The sequence below is a fragment of the Elgaria multicarinata genome, chromosome 21 (assembly GCF_023053635.1).
Source record: "Elgaria multicarinata webbii isolate HBS135686 ecotype San Diego chromosome 21, rElgMul1.1.pri, whole genome shotgun sequence".
Classification (NCBI taxonomy): domain Eukaryota; kingdom Metazoa; phylum Chordata; class Lepidosauria; order Squamata; family Anguidae; genus Elgaria; species Elgaria multicarinata.
In genome coordinates this window covers 10,172,534-10,193,261 of record NC_086191.1, presented here as the reverse complement: position 1 = coordinate 10,193,261, position 20,728 = coordinate 10,172,534, and the positions used below count along the sequence as shown (strand labels likewise).

General features: G+C 51.5%; 1 protein-coding gene across 1 annotated transcript; it reads right to left on the bottom strand.

The window, feature by feature from the left end:
- Window positions 1–2,062: 2,062 nt before the first annotated feature.
- HCN3 (hyperpolarization activated cyclic nucleotide gated potassium channel 3) lies at window positions 2,063–17,183 on the bottom strand. The gene is made up of 8 exons (XM_063145617.1): window positions 17,005–17,183; window positions 10,005–10,434; window positions 8,248–8,409; window positions 7,582–7,800; window positions 6,377–6,523; window positions 5,317–5,557; window positions 4,147–4,311; window positions 2,063–3,605 (listed from the first exon to the last, which is right to left on the bottom strand). The coding sequence occupies exons 1-8, from the start codon at window positions 17,127–17,129 to the stop codon at window positions 2,503–2,505; spliced, it is 2,592 nt and encodes an 863-aa protein (XP_063001687.1). The 5' UTR covers window positions 17,130–17,183; the 3' UTR covers window positions 2,063–2,502.
- Window positions 17,184–20,728: the final 3,545 nt, after the last annotated feature.

Below are 20,728 nucleotides of genomic sequence, written 5' to 3'. Positions count from 1 at the left end.
ACGCTCTCAGCAAACTGCTCACAAGAAGAAGCAGGATGCACAGAGGGCAGTAGGGAGAAAGGGATCTCACAAAACAACTAGCTGATGTCCAGTGGGTTAAAATATATTTCAAAATCCCAAAGTGGGCATCTTTTGTGATATGGGTTACGTGATTGAAAGGAGAGGGGCAATCCCAACCCAACCCAGGAAGGACTTCCTTCCATAGTGGGGACCGTTATCGAATGCAAAAAGAGCCAGGAGGACATATCTAACAACGTTCTCTCTTACTCTTTTGAGCAACTGCTGCCTTTTGGTTTCATGGTCACAATTGTTAAAGCTTGCCTATAATTGCACAATGCCCGTAAACATACACTGAAATTGGAGCAGAGTTTGCTTCCTCTTGCTTTTCTTCCTTACAGGCACGAGATTGCGAACTCATGCCCCTAAACATACTTTAACCATGCTTCTGTGCTCACAAATCACAATTAGTACACAACTGATGTTAAAACAGCAACCCCTTTCTGTAGGTGGAAACCTATGAAGCATTACTTTCTATAACAAAGGGGGTAGGAATATAGGGGGAAAGGATTGAAACATACAAACCCTTGTGCCTAACCCAACCTGGTGCTTCCAATGCTGGGCTACAGCTCTCATCATCCTTCAGCCAGCTGTGCCAAAGGATGATGGCCCCTGTAATCCCACACATTTCTGTATGTTTGAATCTGCTTTTCAGTAATCACAGGGCTGCAACATTCAGTTGATTAGCTGCTTTGGTCAACTTCCCCCAACCTGGTTCCCTCCAGACCTATCCGGCTGCAACTCCCCTCATCCCCAGCCAATGGCCATGGTGCCTGGGGATGAGGGAAGTTGTAGTCCAACACATCTGGCTGCTACCAGATTAGAAAAGTCTTCGTTTGATGAATCTATTAAAAACACCGTGATTGAGTAAAGAAGTCGCTCTCATTAATCAATTAGCAGATTTGCTAATAGCCCCCTTGAGTATTCCTGTGGAGCCCCTGAGGGGCAGTTTTGGGCCCTCTGCCTGAAGTTCCCTGTGAATAAAAAGTTGCAGCCTTAAGAGAACATTATTCCACACACTCCCCCTTTAGAATGATAGTGTTTTTCTCATATGCAAATATGTGCAGAATTAATCAACTCCTTGGCAAACTGGCTAGAACCCATATGATTAATGAGCTTTGATTTCCTTAATCTGGAATTAGAACTGCAGTGGATGGAACAGGAGATTCCCCCCCCCCCCCGTACCTGCAATTAATCTGATTGCAATCTGGTTTGAGCCTTTCACCTTGAAATAAGGCTTAGATCCAAATTCCAAGTGCTGGAGCAGTGGACAGACCCAGCTTCCCTGGAAGGCCCTTGTACACCTTCGGATTAATAGGTTACCTGAGCCAGGGTTGGGGAGTGCCTGAAGGGATATTGGGGGGGTTGTTATGTCCCTCACCCCCAGGTCAGAAGCTGAGCTTATTATGGCAGTAGTAGCAAGATCAGGCTGGGTTTACCAGCCTGTGGTCTCCGGGGCGGAGGAGGCAAACCGGTGGCACTGGGGACACTTTCGGGGAGGGAGCGGGGAGAGGGGCAGCCAAGCCGTTTCCCTTCCCTCTCCCACAGAACCGGGGCTTCTACGGTTACGAGCACTCGCACAAGACGTCTTGATATGCATATTGCACAAATTGGGGTTGGTGGGGGAAGAGAGAAATCTCACTAGATAAAATATCTCTGCGTTAAAAATATCCCTAAAGATGGGGGAGAGACGGCAGCGGGGGGTGAGCACTCGTCACGGAGCGTCCCCGGAAGTTATTTGCCCAGAGCTGGAGTTGTTGTGGGGGATGAGGGGAGGCAGTTCTCGTGTGTGGTTGAACACGTGCTCCTTTGTTCACGCCGAGGGTCTTTCGGGCCGGATTCTTTGGCCTCCTCTCTTTGGCCTCTTCGTCCTCCTTCGAAACACGGGCTGTGCTGAGGGAGAAGGGCCCTGGAACTGCTCTGCTTCTAGGCTCCCTTGTCGAAATATCACCACCTGCCCTTTATGGTGCCTGCCACACCCCTGCAAGCAGACAGACCTGAAGGCGAGCCCCATGGGAGGGCTTGGAGACACTTGTGGGGCCAAGCTCACAGCCCCCCATCAAGGGCAGGCCCAGGAAGGGTGTGTGGAGGTACCACACCTGAAAGGGCAGAGATGAGGTGGGGCTACCCTCCCAAGGGTGGTTTCCCCACACAAAGACCAACTGGGGGGGCACGTGGGCCCAGCTTCCCTCCACCCACGGGGGCCAGGTGGGGTTCAGCTCAGCCTTCAGTGAGCGCCAGGACGGCATGGGCTCTCTGAGGGAATAACTCTTCCCTGTCTTCACTCAGACCTGGCTTTGGGGGGCTGATAGCCTGCCCCGTGGCGGCGAACGCTCCAAGTGCCCGTTCCTGCCCCCTCTGGCTCAGCCCCAAAGGCCTGCTTTTCCTTTGGGCTGGCGTTTCTCCCTCCTACATCTGAAGGCGTAGCCCTGGGTTCTCGTGGCCTCACATGTTGGATGCGAGCTTAGGTTTCCCAGTGTCCACGTCGGGGCTGAACGCCACGGAACCCTTTCGGGACGGGGTGGCGGTGGGACGCGGCGTCGAGGCAGGGGACTGCGGGGTGCTAGCCCCGCTCGCGGAGCGGCTGGAACCCAAAGGCACCTGCTGTGGCAGAGCGGGCCGGACGGCCACACCAGAGGCTGCTTTGGCTAGGAGCCCCGGGACTGAAGGAGAGGACCGGTGCGTCAGATTCCCGGCCGACTTCCTGGCCTGCTGGGAGGGGCCCATGTCCGCCTGCTGAGTGAGCCGGTGAGGCAAGGAGGGCTGGGAGGCCGAAAGCGGCCGGACATCCTGGGTGAGGCGGCCCACCGAAAGGCCTTGCGTGCTGCGGTGTCTCACCAGCTGCTGAGGCTGCAAAAACAGGGAAATGTGGGACCCGGTGGCCCGGGAGAGGCTGTAATGGAGAGTTCGTCCGGGAGGGAGGGACGAGGCGCTCGCCGGCTGTTGCAGAAGCGAGGTGGAGACGGACGTGCCGCGGGACTTGGAGAGCTGAGGCTGGCTTCCTCCCGGGACGGCTTCTCCCCTCTGGACTGGCCGAGGGATGGGGGGTCCCAGGGGGATGCCTCTGGGCCCGGCGCTTTCCAGAGGCGACGTGCCCTGAACCATGGGCGAGGACGGGGACCCAGCAGCCGGCGTTTGTAAGTGGGACTGGGCCCCTGACGCGGGCGAGCTGACCGAGGAAGGGCGAGAGCCGCCCAGGCTGGGCTGGGAGTGCCGGGGGTGGCGGGGAATCAGGACGGCGTCGGGGGAGAGAGGGCTGGACACGGAGGAGGACGGGGGCAGGAAGATGTGAGCCGCGAGGCTTTGCTGGTGCGTCAGCGCGATGGCCACGTTGGTGGTGGCGGCGGCCGTCTGGAGCGGGGCGTGGACCAGCGGCTCCCAGATCACTGGTTTGCCACTCAGCTCCCGCCCGGCCATCACCGGCTGCAAGTCCTGGATGTTGTATGCCATGTCCTGGTCGTGTTTGACGATCTGCTGGATGATCTCGTTGTTCACGGTGCTGGAGCTGTGTTCCGCTCGCTTGCGCAGCAGGATTGAGTTCTTCTTACCTGGGGAGTGAGGTTAGGAGGATGAAAAGGGCACGTCCACGTGCCAGAGAGCCCCCCAATGTAGCGTTTTTCCTGGGCATTATGGGAAATTAAAATGGCAGCTCAACCCAGTTGTCTGGCAGTGTTAGGAACACTGTAAACCGCCCAGAGAGCTTCGGCTATTGGGCGGTATAGAAATGCAATAAATAAACAAACACCAGTCCTGGAATTTCCTTTTCATGGGGGCCAAGGGCATGTGGTGGGTCCTGCCGGAGTGGTATAATGCTGGCAACTGGACCAAGGACATCGGGGGGCTGACACCACCTCTGTAGCCCCCTCTGCGGCCTCTGTTTGTATTTTGTGTTGTTTCTTAACCGACAGAGGACTGACCCACGTAACCCCTTTGCTTGGTCTGTGAGAAGTGTTGGAAAGAAGAGCCAAGCATGTGGCAGGAGGAAAACGTGGCCCTTGTGCTCCCGTGGCACTGACTACCCGCCTCCTAGCCAGTGGGTTGGTGTGGCAGCGGATGCTTTCGTGGGCTCCCTTGGGCCCCACTACTCACCTATGCGGTCCAGCCGGTCCATGGCGACGGTTTCAAAGGCCCGGCGCATCATGGGGTATTCCTCCAAGACCTCGTTGAAGTTGTCCACCGAGAGCGAGTAGAGGCGGCAGTAGGTGTCGGCCCGCACGCTGGCTGTGCGCCGGCCGCGAGTGAGGAGACAGATCTCTGCAGGGAAAACAGAGCGAGCAGCATCAGGAGCGATCTCAGCCCTCGGGATGCCGTCCCACGCTAGGGAGGTCTCGTTCAGGGAATCCCCTCGTGGGGATCCCAGAATCCTTGCTCTGACAGGAAGCCGTTTTCCTCTAAAGTGGACAGACCTTCGGCACAGGCATTTCCAGGGCCAGCTCTGGGTTTGAGGTAGGGGGTCTTAGGAAACTGCCGTCTCCCAGCCCTCTCCTATGTCACCGTGGGGCTGCAGGCTTACTCATAGCTGTGGCGGGAAATGATGAGGCACCATTTAAAATTCCTCACAATGCCTCGGAGAGCCTGATGGAGCATCGCTTTGGGGTACTTGTGGGAAAATCAACTGGCAGCTCATCAGTGCCTCCGGCCCAGGGCATGTCAGCATCAGCGGTGCGTCCTGCCAGGGCACTGGTGTTCTGACAGGTGCTCAGATGCAAAACAAAAGTTGTCGCTGAGTAAGGCGCAGGGTTGTGGTTGGAGAACAACATTTTTTAAAAAACTGCATTTGCCAAGCGTTTATCCATTTATTTAACAAATGGACTCTTATCCCATCTTTCTCTGCCATGTAAGACATCCAAGGCGGTTCACACTTTAATACACAATCCTCAAACAGAGCCAAATAAATCAGTAATGTAGGGTGACAAAAGGGGGTCTGCAACGAAATGTTGCAGTGTGGGGTGCCTCTGTTCCAGCCACTTCATTTTATTCCCTCTCCATCCAAGTTTTGCATCCTTCTTGTCCACCCCCACAATCAGTCACCTTTCCGTGGCCGCAGAATACATTCCGTCTTCGTTAGCCTGTTTTGAGGTTTACTTCTAATTTCTTTCCTACTTCTGCCAACCTTGAGGTTCCAGCAAGCCTGCTGATACCTCCCTCTTGTTTGTGGGTGGTGCTATTTTGGCTCTATAAGCATCGGCACTCACAACATGAATATCAGAAATAGCGTGATTTTTATTATTATTATTTCATTTGCGCTCCACTACCTACCTCCAAAGTAGGAGCCGTCCGAGAGCTTCATTTCCTTGGAGCCACGAGTCAGGATGCTGACCACGCCGTGTTGGATGAAGTACATCTTCTTGCCCACAGTGCCCTCCCGGATGATGAAGTCCCCTGGCTGGAAGACCTCGAAGCGCAGCTTGGTCAGCATGGCCGTCACGAAGTTGGGATCGGCGTTGGCGAAAAGCGGCATGTTGGCCACGAGGTTGCGGCAGTTGAAGTTGATGATTTCCTGCAGTGGGGAGGAAACCAGAAACCTCAAGAAACCAATGTTAGCAAGGAAGCATTGCTCTGGGCTGATTGTGACATGTACGAGGGCGTTTCCTTGTGCGCTTCCAGTCTGTGGAAAGACCCGCCCCAGGAGATCTACTGCATCTCCCCCTTTAAGAACATAAGAAGAGCCCGGCTGGATCTGGATCAGACTGAGGGTCCATCTAGTCCAGCATTCTGTTCACATGGTGGCCGACCAGCCATCGGCCAGGGACCAACAAGGCAGGACACAGTGCAACAGCACCCTCCCACCCATGTTCCCCAGCAACTGGTGCACACAGGCTTACTGCCTCAAATACTGAGGTAGCACCCAACCATCAGGGCCTTCTCCTCCAGGAATTTATCCAACCCCCTTTTAAAGCCCTCCAAATGCGTGTCCATCACTACATCTTGTGGAAGTGAATTCCCTTTGAGAGCCAGTGTGGCACAGTGGTTAGAGCAGTGGAGGTTGGTGGCTGCCATTTCTAAAAAGAAGAAGAAGAAGAAGCTCTCCAAGGTGCTGAACCCAAGCCCCAAAACTGGTTAGCATCTTCTATATCTCTTTTAGAGTTCTGGCTGAAACCTAGAGTGGAATCACAGACACACTGAAATTGGAGCCATCATTTATTATATTTATTTAGTATATTATATTAGACCTGGGCACCTGACCATTTTTTTTAATGGGAAGGCACTTTGCATGTGCTCAGAAATGCTTCCTTAATTATTACTTCACTGGTTCTGGGGCTGACTGAGACCCCCATTTTTTTAGTACTTAGGTCCCCCCCAGCAGAGATGGACGTACCTCTTTGAGGGGCTCGCTCAGTTCCCCCAAGATGTTCTCCTCGTCAAACATCTTGCCCTGGTAACGGTGTTCGTAGTACTCGTGGATCCGCTGGCGCGTGTCTCCCGGCAATTTGTGGAAGGACATGTACTGTTCCACTTGCTTGTACTGGAAGGGGAGACAGAGGAAGAGATAAAAGGATGGCTTGGGCCAGTAGTGTAGTAGGTCATTTGGAAATGCAGGCGCTCATCGTAGCAGTCTCCATACCCCGCCCCCAGGAGAGTCCAAACATGCAGGCAGCTGCGATGATCCCTCTCGCTTGCTCTTAAAGGGGCCCAGGAATGGCGCTTTAATTAAAATGAGTCACACGTACACAAAAAAGTTCCATCATTATAAGCCTTAAAATGCTATAGCTTATAAAAATGACACCTGTTGGGCTAATAACCTCAAAAATGGCCCTTGCCGTCTCCTCGAAGAGTTCTACAGCCATACAAATTTTTACACCGAACCAATCAAAATGGTTAGAGGCACAGCAAGCTAAAAAGTGCTGGAAAATGGACCCATTTACACTTCTTTTTTTTACTTCAACCTGCAGCATGTCATAACATCCATTTCCTTCAAATTTGAGTGAAAACCCCTGATGTACTTTGTATTCAGGATTGACCAGGAAGGGATGTGTTTCATTGGTCCTCAGCAACAGCTCCATGGCATGTGTCTTTTGTAAAGCTAATCCACCCCCAAATACTTTGCATTACAAGAGGCACAGCTCAAAACAGTGTTTTTGGGAAGATCTATTTTCTTCCCCAACTACCACGAGGATGGTAGCTAAGCTTAGGGAGGAAAGGGAATCCAGACCGGTGGGTGGGGTGGGACCAATGATGTCATCGTGCTTGCTAATTGGAAAGTCCTGGTGCTTTGACCCAGGAGAGACAACCTTCCTTCTCATCACGTGGCCTAAGGCAAACGTGGAAGAGCCATCTCTTTTCACACCCTGCTCGTGAGCTCCACAGAGGCATCCAGCTGTCCCCGATTGGAAACAGAACACTGGGCTCAAAGAAGCTTACTTCTAAACCGGCATGGGAATTCTCGGATTCTGACATGCTTTAAAATGGGTCATCGAGGGAAGCCTTGCAAGAGCTGAGCTTCCGCAACCGAAGTGCAGCACTTTGCAGGACATCAGCTCCTCTGCGAGCATGTGGAGTGGAGCATGTGGAGTGGACCCTCACCTTCTCCTGGTACTGGCGCCGAGAGGAGTCCAGCGACTGGATGAGCGCGGTGGCGTGGCCGATGAACATCGCGTAGCAGGTGGCGCCCACGATCATGCTCAGCATCGTCAGCCAAACGTCCGTCATGCCCTCGGGCGCCTGCTGCCCGTACCCGATACACAGCATGTGGCTCATGGCCTTGAACAAGGCGTGGGAGTACTGTTTACCCCAAGAGTCGTTCTATAGGGCGGAGAAAGAAGGGGCTTTTAGCACAGTGCAGTCATTGGCGTGCATGTGTGTGTTTGTGGGGGACATGCGCTGAGCTTGCACATGGCATGTCTGTTTTGCGAGCAAAAATGAAATTTCATACACCCCCGTCTTGGTTGGCCTTCTCTGGACCCGCTTCACTTGGTCAATGTCCTTTGGGGGCTCTGTGTCAGTCTTCTCCCAACTTGTGTCCTCCAGAAGTTTGTACTCCAGCTCCCATCAGCCCCGGCCAATATGCCCAAGGGTATATGTGGGGCATGTAGTCCAAAAGCATCTGGAGGGCATCAGGCTGGGGGAAGGCTGCTCCATGCCCCACCCTCCGAATTATCTCAGCTCCACCAACCCCGCACCGGCGGGACTCAGTCCAATGTAACCTGCCCCTGCCCGTCAAAAGGGGTGACGCAGGGGAAACAGACTCACCACCATGTGGTTGATGGAGACCCAGCAGTCCTCCGGGAAGTCCTGCAACATGGGTACCAGGAACTGCAGACACCCATCCCAGTGACACAGCAGAAGCATCATCCCAATGAGGTTGAAGATCCGCACCACGGCGCTCGCCAAGTCGTAGGTCATGTGGAAGATCTGGACCGGTGGGATGCAAGATGGAACGTTTAAGAGATGGAACGGCTCTCGGGTGATCACCTCCCTTAGCCTCTGCCCTCTTTCCAAGCAGCTGCTGTTAATGTTCATTATTGTCATGAACAGCCGTCTAATCAAAAACCCGTCCTTCCTCCTGATTGGGAAACCCTTTGTGGCCAAGGTGAATCAGACTTCTCCTTTGTATACCACTCTCAGGTTCATTGTAAGCCTTACGATAACCATGTAAGATGGCTTTGCCCAACCTGATGTTCTCCAGGTGTGTTGAACAACAACTCCCATAATCCCTCAGTCAGCCCAGCCGGGCTCCCAATCCACCCAGGTGGCCCTGCCCCCTTTTTTCCAACCACTGATCATTTAGTTTTTTCTTGGCTTTTGTGCCGTTCCCTGCTATTCTATAAGGTTGAAATGCCTCTCCAAAGCCTTAGTTACTGACAGTCCAATCTTTAAGCTATAGTATTGCTGGTATTTTTGGTATTTGGGCCCCGCCTCTTTGGCCTTGCCCCCATAACTGGAATGTGGCCCCTGTGAGCTTCATCAACATGGAATCGGGTCCTCAGGCTTACTTCTGAGTAAACATGCTTAGAGTCAGGTTGGCAGAATGCATACTTCTGGAGATCTCAATGACGCTGGATTTCATTATTTATCCCTATCAGACTTTCCCAACCCGGTACTGAACTACAACTCCCATCATTCTTTTGCATCCATACTCCCTGCTCCGTGGCAGCAATTAAGGATGTGCAGATCTAGTTAAATGTGTTCCTATATTCCACGGGTTGTCAGGGGTGTTTTGTTCCATTGTCCGCTTGTTGACAGAATCAGATTTTTTTTTAAACTAGAATTTTGTTCTGCTTGTGCTAGTTTGCATTAGTGCTAATTTGCAGTAGCACTCATGCGCATCAACGCATGTACTCATTAGCCTACTTGTGCAAATGCGCTAATCCATATTAGCGAATGTGCGCAAAGGCACTAATACACATATGAGACAAACACTCTAATCCACATTAGCGTATATGTGCATTTGCACAAATCCCTCCCCAAAATGACAAATTCATCTGCAAGGCCACGGAAGCCACCAGACTAGGAAAAAGCCAGTCCACTGTCGAATTTGCAGGTCGGATTCATAGAAATCCAAACTTATTTGAATCCTCGCAGATTCCTCCAACATTGATATTACTGATACACATGTGCGCATTGCTAAAATTCTCTCTACATCTCATTACTCCCCAAATTCAAAGCAGACTAGTTGGCTGCAGACTGACCCTCCTCTCAACTTTGAGAGTAGTGAAGGGCATGGTATTCTATGGCTGGAGAGAGAGGTTCCCAGCTGTCAGGAGAACAATGCCCCGATTCCAATTTGCAAGCGAGACTGGGCAACGTGGTAGGAAAGGCATTCTCACCCCTAATCCTGGCCTGTGGAAGGGTGAGGCCCACCGAGTTCAAGGCAGCCCAATCAAGCCATGTATAGTGGCTTTGTGTATTTCCTGTTGCTATAAAAACAGGAAGTGAATTCAGCCTGTGCTGGCTCACCGTCCCTCACATTGGGGTTGTGCGTTGCGGCAGGCCCGACATAGACCCACCTCCTCCCATTGGTGGATGTAACGGATGAGCCGCGAGAGCCGTAGGAGGCGGAGCAAGCTGAGAATCTTGGTGAATCGGACGATGCGGAGTGCCCGGGCCGTTTTGTAGACATCTGAATCCACCTGGGTCTCCAGGTCTACGATGAGGAAGATGTAGTCAACAGGGATGGAAGAGACAAAGTCGACCAGGAACCAGCTCTTGAGGTATTTCATCTTGATGGTGTGCGGGTCCAGGATGATCTCGGTGTTGTCTTCCACCACGATGCCCGTCCGGAAATTCAGGACCAGGTCGGCCAGGAAGAAGGTGTCTGAGAGGACGTTGAAGACGATCCAAGGCGGGGTGTTCTCATCCTTGAAGAATGTGATGCCTACTGGCAGGATGATCAGATTCCCCACCATGAGTAGCAACATGATCAAGTCCCAATAGAACCTGCAGAAGAAGAAGAAGAAGAAGAAGAAGAAGAAGAAGAAAGCACTCATCATCTTGGCATGGAGGAAGAGAAGAAGCACCGCCCGCTTCCCAGGTCATGTGGTCAGTCTGGACCAATGGGAGCTCCTTTTGAGGATTTGGGCAAAATATATAGGTATGTGCTTTCGGACCATCTAATCCAGGCGTAGCACCACAACCTCTTTTATCCGAGAGCCATTTTGGAGAAACTCTCAGGGGCCACATTCCAGTGGAGGGTGGGACCAGAGGCAAAAGGGTTTTGTGAACTGCCCAGAGAGCTCCGGCTATTGGGCAGTATAGAAATGTAATAAATAAATAAATAAATAAAAAAGGGGTGGTGCCAAAGACAAAGGGTTGTGTGGCCAAAATAACATCCTATTTTAGCTTAGACGTTTTCACTGCCAGTAGCTAAAGCTTAGGAGAAGCATTTGAACATTTTAGAATGGCATCAAAACTGCGCCAAAGTTAGGACAAGGGACCTTATGGGAGACTTATGGCATCTTTGTAGTATTTGTTTAAAAATGTATATACTGCCCCACACTGATGTGTTGATGTATTTATGTACTGCATTTCTTGGATGCCTAGAAAACAGTTTCTCAAGGTGCCGTGCTATTATTTAAAAAAGACCCAATCATGTCCATTGAATACAAACCCAACAATTAAAAAAATAAATACAGATGCAAATAAACATCTGTTTGATAAAAAATGCAATGCAAGCCAATCTGATGAAATGCAGTTAAAAATGAGGACCTAAAACCATCGCATAACAGCATGATAAAACAACCTGGAGGTGGTGGGTTCTTCCAGGGAATGTTTTTGGGTTTTTTTGCTGCTAGACTTAGATCTCAAATTATGTCAAAACACATGATGAAGTGTAAAGACGCGGATGCGGCTTGAGGTGTGGTTGGCCACTTTTGTAAACTGCATTGCTAATTTTAAAAGGTTGGTTTTATTTAATGTATTGTTTGTGTTCTGCAATCTGGTCTTATATTTGTTTCTGACTCATTTTGTGATGGCTTTATGATTTTGTTATGATCTATTGGCTTAACAAATGAAACATACCTGTCTAAGGTACAGACTATACAGGAAGGGAGCAAATAGATGCCCCCACAGCAAGGAGCAAGTCCATAAGCCCATCAGAGTCCTCAAAGGATGCTCATGTGCTCCAACGTTTCTGATGTCTAGCCAATTCATAGCTCTTTCTCTTTCTCTTCTCAATCCCCAAATTCAAAGCAGCCACCGTGGTTCCGAACCAACTCTCTCCCTAGTTCTTAGAGTTGTCGTTTCCACGCTCTGATGGGTGTGGTGTTCTAAGGCTGAAGGGAGAAATTCCCATCCATCAGTAGAACTAACCTTGACAAAACATCAACTTGCCACAGGGTGGTTGTCAATCAAGAATGAATGGTGTCTGGAACAAAACTTTCCTTTCCCTTTTTTAGTTTACAAGATCAAGTTGCTAGCTCTTATGACTATGGAGAAAAGCTGAAACCCGTGTCCCTGACAAACACCAGAAAGCCAGAGAGAGGGGAGCCCTCTTTCTCCTCCTCCTCCTCCTCCTCCTCCTCCTCCTCCTCCTCATTATTATTATTATTATTATTATTATTATTATTATTCACCATCATCAGTCTTATTTATATCTTCTTAGTCAAATGGATTGGACAGGATAAGAAAATCAAGATAAACCAAAGGGATAGGGTTTTTCTTCACTCCTGCACTCCTCTTCAACTAAATACTAAAGAAAAAGAAACCTAATGCTATTGGTTGCAGAAATAAAAAGAAAGACTAATTCCCACGATTTATGAAGGAGAACTTCTGTCGTGAATTACAATCTCCCATCTGCTAGTTTGCTGTTTGTTCTTGTCGAAGGCTCAAAGTATTAATACATAGAGGAGCCCATGTGTTTATTGACTAAAGATCATTATGCGATCAGCAGCGCTTAATCGTATTTAAAGTTTGATCCCAAAGAGAAGGTCAAAAGCCGTCACCCTGTAATGTGCCATCTGTCAGGGATCAATCAGCGAGAGCCCTCGAGACAAAGGAAATCCAAATGCACACGGAGCAAAGGGTTCTGGGAGTCAGGCCAAGCATTTTAGCCTTTCCTCCTATTCCTTTTATGATGTGGGGTAAAGAGGGAGAGCTGAGCCAGCCTTTGACGTGATATCAAAAGGAATGTCCATTGTGCAATTGGGATGGAGCTGGCTACGCTCCTGTTGCAGGTGAAGCGCCCGCATGGCTTCCTTTTAAAGATGACATGTCTTCACTCAGAAGCTCCAAGGAGATTTGAAGGTCACATGGGTCTTTCTGCAGCTGAGCCCAGGTTCAAGGCCCAATGAACGGGCTGGAGAAAACATTGGATACAAGGCTGGTGTCAAGGGTTGGCATGCTTGGGCAATTGCCAAGGGGCCATGGCCCGGCAAGGGCCCCCTGGACTTGCTCCTTCTCTTCAACCTGCTGGTTCATGTGCTGGTTCACAGACCAGGGTAGGTGTAAGAAGGAGCAGCGTAGGCCATGGCCTACTTGCTCTGGAGCTCTCGGCCTGTTACGCAAGCGAGAGCAGAGAAGAAAAAGGATGAAGACCATGAGCAGCTGGTGACCATGGCGGCGAGAAGGTCGACTCACTGTGGGAAGGGCCCATTGGGGGGGGGGTATTGCCCAAAGGCCCTCCGCAGGAGAAGTAACCATCGGCCTTCTCCCAATGGGGCGGGAGAGAAAGACAGCCTTTGTCTCTTTCAATCAGTTTGCTCATTTTCACTGGTCCTAGGATTTTCCACGCGAGTGACCTTTTTTCCTTTTCCTTTTTTTGTAGCTGTGCCTTTTTGGGATCACTTTGAACCAGCAGACTGAGACGGTCACCATGGCAGTTTCTTCTTTCTGCCAACTAAATCCCCCAACCACTTTTAGGCAGTACCCTGTCTCTTGCGGGCCAGAGAGGTAAACGTCTCTTACTGGCGTCCGGTGCTCACAGGCTCAGATGACGCAGACGGGTAAGAAACTGACCAGGGCGATCTTTAATGTAAATTTCTGACCTAGATCTGGGTTCCAAAGAGTGGCTTTGTGTTTTGCAACTCAGAACTCCTTTCTATGCCTTCCATTTAGGTTCTCGGGCAAGTTACTTTTCCTTTAGTCTCACCACTTTTCCCTCTGAGAAATACATGCTTTGGTACTGGCCATCCCCAGTGTGGCAGCCATTTTATGAATGCGCAAATCCACCCCCCCCCAAATGGCAGCCATTTTGTGAGAGCACCCACAACAGGGGTGTTAAACCTCTTCCAGCCCAAGGGCAGAATCATTTTGGAGAAGTTCTAGGTGGCCACATCCAATGATGACGGGGGCGGGGGAGGCGAAGGCAAAAGGGCACAGCACAAAGGCAAAGTCAGGGGTGTGTGTGTGTGTAATACCAGCTTCTTTTATCTTCAACCTCTTACTGCCAGTAACTAAGCCTTAGGAGAGGCATTTCAACCTTTTACAATGAGGGGAAATGTCCCCCCAAAAGCCAGGAAGCAAGGCGGGGTGGGGGGAAGGGGTTGGGGGAAGGGAGAGGCTGGGGACATCTGGTGGACCAGATTTGGCCTCCATGTGGTCCAGATTTGGCTAGAGGTTCCACACCCCTTCTTCATGTCTCCAGCACCAAGACTGTGTACTCTTTCTGATGAAGAAACCTGGAGAACTTTGTGATGTCTGAGTCAGTTATAGAATCATAGAACCATAGAGTTGGAAGGGGCCTACAAGGCCATCGAGTCTAACCCTCTGCTCAATGCAGGAATCCACCCTAAAGCATCCCTGACAGATGCTTGTCCAGCTGCCTCTTGAAGGCCTCTAGGGTGGGAGAGCCCACAACCTCCCTAGGTCACTGGTTCCATTGTCATACTGCTCTAACAGTCAGGAAGTTTTTCCTGAGGTCCAGCCGGAATCTGGCTTCCTTTAACTTGAGCCCATTATTCCGTGTCCTGCACTCTGGGAGGATCGAGAAGAGATCCTGGCCCTCCTCTGTGTGACAAACTTTCAAGTATTTCAAGTATCATGTCTCCCCTCAGACTTCTCTTCTCCAGGCTAAACATGCCCAGTTCTTCCAGTCTCTCCTCCTAGGGTTGCCTGACTGTGGCATTTTAATAGTCTGCTTAGAGAGAGGGGAATTCCTTCAGTTCTACAACCTGCTTCTGAGTGATGTTGGGCCAAGCTCCTCTGTGTGACACAAGCTTACATTTTCATTGATTTTTGAGCTCTCTTCATGCTGTAAATTGCATCCCGAAGTTCATCCACAGGATTGTATGCCAATAGGAAACTCCGGTCAACTCTGGGTTCTGAGACCTTGTCACATGTGACTCGGTTTTCAGTCTTAGCTGAGTTCTGAGCACATCTGTTGTTCAGGAAGCGACAGATATGGTAACCCTCCGCTATTTGAGTCAGAGAGAGCAGTGACAAGGCAAAGGGAAGTGGGCCATGTGTGTTCACACATGTCCACAGATTTGTTATGCAAACACAAGATGGGCATTCATTCTGGTGCAAGATCTGGCATCCTGACAATTTTGGCTTCTTTTCAAGCCTTTTTTTTTTTTTTTTTTGGAAATCAACATTCTAGACCTCATGTTTTCAAAGCCAAATTCAAAAACAGCACTTTTTTTGTTTTTGTGTGGGGGCCTTTCTGTTTCCTCCATGGCTCCGGCCTCCTTCCCCTTGGCCCAGAAATCCCAAAATCAGAATTCTGGGACACAAGCAAATTAATCCAAAATAGCCTATGGGATAAAATTCATTGTTTGCTTCTGGTTGGACACTCACATAGGCTTATTGTAGCAGGATCTGTGTGTGTGTTTGCGCAACCTATCCAGGCTTCTATAGAGGTGGAGCGATTTTGAAGTGGCCAAAAGCCATCTTGAGTGCCATTTTTGGGTAGAAAGACAGGGCACCAATAAATCAACCCAATAAATAAAAAGATGGCCCTGTTGGAGATAAAGGCAACTAGGCATCCGGGATGCTATCTTCTATAGCTCAGTAGTAGAGTGCATTGCATGCACAAAGTCCCGGTTTGGTCTCTGGCATCTCCAGGTAGAGTAGGAAAAACTACTGCCTTGAAACCCTGGAGAGCAGCTGCCAGTCAGTGTTGACACTAATGGGTTACAGGGACCATGGATCTCACCTGTTCTGTCTATTTGCCATCTAGCCCCATATTGTCCACTCTGATTGGCAGCAGCTCTCTAGGCAGAGAAAGGGATTTTTCGTCACCAGTGACTTGAATTTTTCTCAGAACTACAGGTACCGGGGATTGAAACTGTGACCTTCTGCATGCAAAGTATTCCACTATTGAGCTAACCCAATCCAAATCACCAACCTGGACCATTGGTTTGCTGAGCACCATCCATATTATTCCCTAGCTACATCATCATCCATCTGAACAAGCTGGAGCGTGTTTAGAAGAGAGCAACCAGGATGATCCAGGGGTCTGGAAACAAAGCCCTATGAAGAGAGACTGAAGCGACTGGGCATGTTTAGCCTGGAGAAGAGAAGATTGAGGGGAGACATGATAGCATTCTTCAAAGACTTGAAAGGTTGTCACACAGAGGAAGGCCAGGATCTCTTCTCGATCCTCCCAGAGTGCAGGACACGGAATAATGGGCTCAAGTTAAAGGAAACCAGATTCCAGCTGGACATCAGGAAAAACTTCCTGACTGTTAGAGCAGTGCGACAATGGAACCAGTTACCTAGGGAGGTTGTGGGCTCTCCCACACTAGAGGCCTTCAAGAGGCAGCTGGACAAGCATCTGTCAGGGATGCTTTAGGGTGGATTCCTGCACTGAGCAGAGGGTTGGACTTGATGACCTTATAGGACCCTTCCAACTCTACAATTCTATGATTCTTTAGATGTGTGTTATTTCTCTTCAAATTGGGGTAAGGCACCCCTGTTGCTGCTTTTGGAGTCCCCCTCCTGCTCATTCCACCAAGCCATCTGCCCTAGGCTAAAGTCCTGCTTTAGAGAGAGCAGGCCAAGGTCCCCGCCCCCAGGACAGCCCCAAGAAACAACAAACAATCCACACCAATTGTGGGAGAGAGAGAGAAAGTAGGAGGAAAATGAGGCCGGTGGGGCCCCACCCTCACCAAGCCGGTGCCCTCCAGATGCATTTGCCCACAACTCCCATCATCCACGGGGGTGATGGGAATTACAGGCAAACACATCCAGAAAGCGCCGGCTAGGTGGGGGTGGGGCTGTGTTAGGAGAAACAGTGTTTCCCCGGCCCCACTCGCCTGCTGGGGGATGATGGGAGTTGTGGTCCGACATCTCTGAGGGAAGACAGCGCTAAAACAAGCGCCGGTTTGGGGGAAGACAGTCCTAAAACAAGCAAAGGAACGCAACACGCCGGAGCGCGGGCAGGATTCAGCACCTCGGAGAGCAACGGGCGCGCTCGGTGCTCTCGGCCCGGCGAGGTGGTCGCCGACCGCGCCTCGTGTGCCCAAGGCAGGGGGCGGCGGGGTGAGGAGCGCTGCGGCGCGCCGGGTGTGGGTCGGGGGCGGACACGGGGGCTGCGCTTCGCCGGGCTGGGCCCCCTCCCCAGCCGCTGACCTGAAATCGCTGTAGGGGTGGATGATCCAGTACCCGGCGGACTTGACGCGCTGCTGCTCGATCTCCACGGCCTTGTGGCTGCCGAACATGCGCAGGGAGAACTTGTTGACGGCCGGCTGGAGCATGGCGCCCAGCTGGCGCTGCACGAAGGTGCCGCCGGGGTCGTCGGGGCCCGCGGCGGCGGCGGCGGCGGCGGCCAGGTCGGCGGCCACGATCTGCTCGGCCACGGTGGCCGGCGCCGTCTCCGTCCTGCCCGGCGGGGCGGCGGAGCCTTTGCGGGTGGGGGGCCCGGAGCCGCCGTCGGGGGGCGCGCAGCCCGGCCGGGGGGGCCTCCCGGCGGCCTCGCCGTCCAGCACCGGAGCGGCGGGGGGCGGCTGGCGCGGGGGGCGCGCCCCCTCTCGGGGCTCGGTGGCGTCCATGGCGCGGCGGCGGCGGCGGCGGCGGCTCCGCTCGGGGCTAGGCGGGCGCCTTCCCTTCAAACGCCCTTGCCCGGGCGGCGCCTGCCCTGCCGGCCTCGCCCCGCGGGCGCATGCCTTCCCCGCGCCGCACTCGTGCGCCCAGGCCCGATGCCGCGGGGACGGGCGCGCGGCGGCTGGACGGCGGCTGGCTGGCTGGGGCGCGGCGAGGTCGGCAGGCAGGCCCGGGGCGCGCAGCAAGGGCGAGGCCGGCTGCTGCTGCTGCTGCTGCTGCTGCTGGCGGCGGCGGCGGCGGGGCGGAGGCAGCGGGGTGACGACGGGCCGCTGCTCATGGCCTCCCCCCGGAAGGCGCAGGGGCGGCCAGCCTGTTGCGCTCACGCCCGGGGGGAGCGGGGAGACGTCAGCCGGGCTGCCCCAGCGCCATCCTCGCAGGCGCGGCCGGGCAAGGCGCACACGAACACGCACACAACACAAGCGCGCAGAGGCGGGCGGCCCTGGGAGCCGAGCTCGTCGGGTGCGGTGGGGGTGGGTTGGAGGGGTGGGGGGAGACCGGTGGGGGGGGCGCTCAGCGAGGCGGCGGCGCCACCTAGCGCCAGCCGGCAGATCGCGACCGGTTCTGGTTGGAGGGCAGGCGGGCGGGGGGGGGGGGAGGACCTGACGGAACAGCGTCCCCACCCCTCGGAGCTGGGAGTGGGGCGCGGGGGTGGGATCCCAGCTGTGGGCTCCCACGTGGGAAAGAGAATGAGGGAGTGAGGTGGGAAGAGAGGAATCAGTGAGTTGGAGTTGTTGTGGTTCGTTTTAAATGAGGGATGTGGTGCCAGAGACCAGGTTTGGGGACAGAGCTGGATGGACTGCCACTCCCATCAGCTCTATCCAGCATAGCGAACGGGGAGGGATGACGGGAGTTGCAGGCCAACAACGTCTAGAGACGTTGTGAACCGCCCAGAGAGCTCCGGCTATTGGGCGGTATAGAAATGTAATAAATAAATAAATAGAGAACCCCAGGTTCCTCCGATCCTCCATTCAGGAAGGGGGTCTCTCGTCCTTTTTCTTTTATTTCCTGTATTTTGCCCTAATAGACGCTAGTCCTTCCTTCTTTCCCTCATTATATTATTCTTATTCTTATTATTGCCCATTTGAGGATTCCCATTAAAAACACACACACATACCACAAATATACAGGCCAAAAACTTTATAAATACCCTTTACTCCTATATTTAATCACACAACCAGAAGATAATATAAAAATCTACGCTTAACCAAAATCTCAGCAAAACCATTGTTTGTGGAACGTTAAATACATGTTTTCCATGTATCTATCATTCTGCTACATTATCTTTCGGAGTGTGGCATAAATTCCTCCGAGCTCATGAGTCTGTTTTATACAAGTCCATTTCTCTCTTTCAGCCTTTTGTTGTAGGCTGCAGCTTCCCCCAGCCTGGTGCCCTCCAGATGCTTTGGGGGACAAAGACGCCAGCATATTTTAATTTAAAGCTCTTACTGCTTGTAACTAATCCTTCAGAGATGCAATTCAACCTTTTAGAATGGGAGGGGGGAACCGCATAAAAGCCATCAGTGGCCAAAGGAAGGGGCGTGGCCATCTGGGGAAAATGGAGGGCGGAATTTCCATCCCAGGTTGGCTGGGTTTGGCCGCTGGCCTGATGTTCTGCCCTGATGTCTTAAATGGAGACTCTTTCTCAGACGTCCCCTGCCATCTGTGGTTTGGGGGGTGCCTATAGCAGAAAGGGCCTGTTCAGTGGTGGCCCCTGGTGCCAACCTTGATGTCATTTGAGAACCAGGCAAAGACCTTTTTTTAAAACACTCACACACACAGAGAGAGACACCACTTTCCCTGGCTTTTTAAGCCACTGTGCATTGCCTTTAATCCCACCAACTGCTTTTCAGTCGAGGGGCTTTAATTTGCTTGTTTCTGTGTTTTAGTTTTGATTCATTTTATTGCAACATGAACTTTTTGCAAGCCACCCTTGGGACTTCTTCAAGGGGAGGTGTTCATGAAATCAAGTCAATCCACCCACCCATCAATCAATCAAAACGTATCCATTATTTATGCTTTATTAGACATACCTACCTTCCACCTTTATAGAACAAACCATGATCAAGGGGCTTCTAGCTCCTATTTCAATGAGAATTAAGAGCCTCCAGCCTGGGTTTCAGTCAGAACTGTAAAGGAGCTCTCTAACATGCTGAGCCCATTTGGGAGATAGGAACCCATTTGGGATGAAGGCTTATTCCAAAGTAAAACCCAGTGGGACGTTAGTTTACTCCAGAACAAGTGCCTGATTCTCAATATGTTTAAGTAGTATCATCATTTCTATTGTTCTTGCTGTTGTGTTGTTGTTGTCATCGGTGTCACCACCATCAGCCATCCCAGCAGGCTGCTGTTCAAAGAAAGAGGTGAGGGAAAGCAAGGCCACTCCACTGGCCCTCCTTGAAGGGCTATTTAATTTTCCCCCTCTTCCCTCCTCATCCCTTTTTCCTTGTGTGCCTTGCCCTTTTAGAGTGGAAGCCTCCAGGAAGGAACTGACTTGATTTATTGACTGAAACATAAACGGCTGAGGATCGCTATGAAAATACTTCAATTTTTTTAAAAAATAATAATCCTGGTGTTATTATTAAATCCGCCATGGAGTTCAGTGGAACTTCTCCTCGGGACGGATGCATAGAACAGCAAGCATGAAGGGTAATCTACCACGTGTCTTTTGCTGGGCTTTTGTTTTTTTTGCAGGGGGCGCGGCTGTGGATTTGCCCCGCCCCCTCCATATCCTTTCGTTCCCTTTCCTCGGCCGCGAGAGCGAGCGGAGGAGGAGGTCACGTGCCCCCGCTCCCTTGCTGTGCTTTACCTCGGCTATTCGGTGGTTTGCCACGACGCATGCGTCCTGCCTGTCCCATAGAGTTAGAAAATTAAGTAACACACACACACTTTGAACTTTTGATTTAGTCCAAAAATGGGTACGCCAACCTTCCCAACCTGGTGCTCGCAGGACATTTTGGACTACAACTCCCAGCATTCCTGGCTATTGGCTATGCCAGCTGGGGTTGCTGGGAGTTGAGTCCAAAACATCTGGAGGGCATCAGGTTAGGGAAAGCTGCCATGCCATATTAAATTATTTTTAAAAAATGTTTTGAGGATTTTTTTAGGATGTTTTTAACAATGTATATTATGTTTTAATTGAGTATTTCGTATTTTATAGTTTATCGGTCAAAATGGAGAGGAGGGCAAGAAATTATTATTATTATTATTATTATTATTATTATTATTATTAGTCAGTGTATAAAGGCGCAATCCT

Excerpts from the sequence above, each read along its gene's own strand:
- HCN3 (XM_063145617.1), bottom strand. The coding sequence starts at position 17,129 with ATGCTCCAGCCGGCCGTCAACAAGTTCTCCCTGCGCATGTTCGGCAGC. Across the intron at positions 5,558-6,376 it reads TGAGCGAGCCCCTCAAAGAG|GAAATCATCAACTTCAACTG; the intron begins GTACGTCCATCT and ends TCCCCACTGCAG. Across the intron at positions 4,312-5,316 it reads GGACGGCTCCTACTTTGGAG|AGATCTGTCTCCTCACTCGC; the intron begins GTAGGTAGTGGA and ends TTTTCCCTGCAG.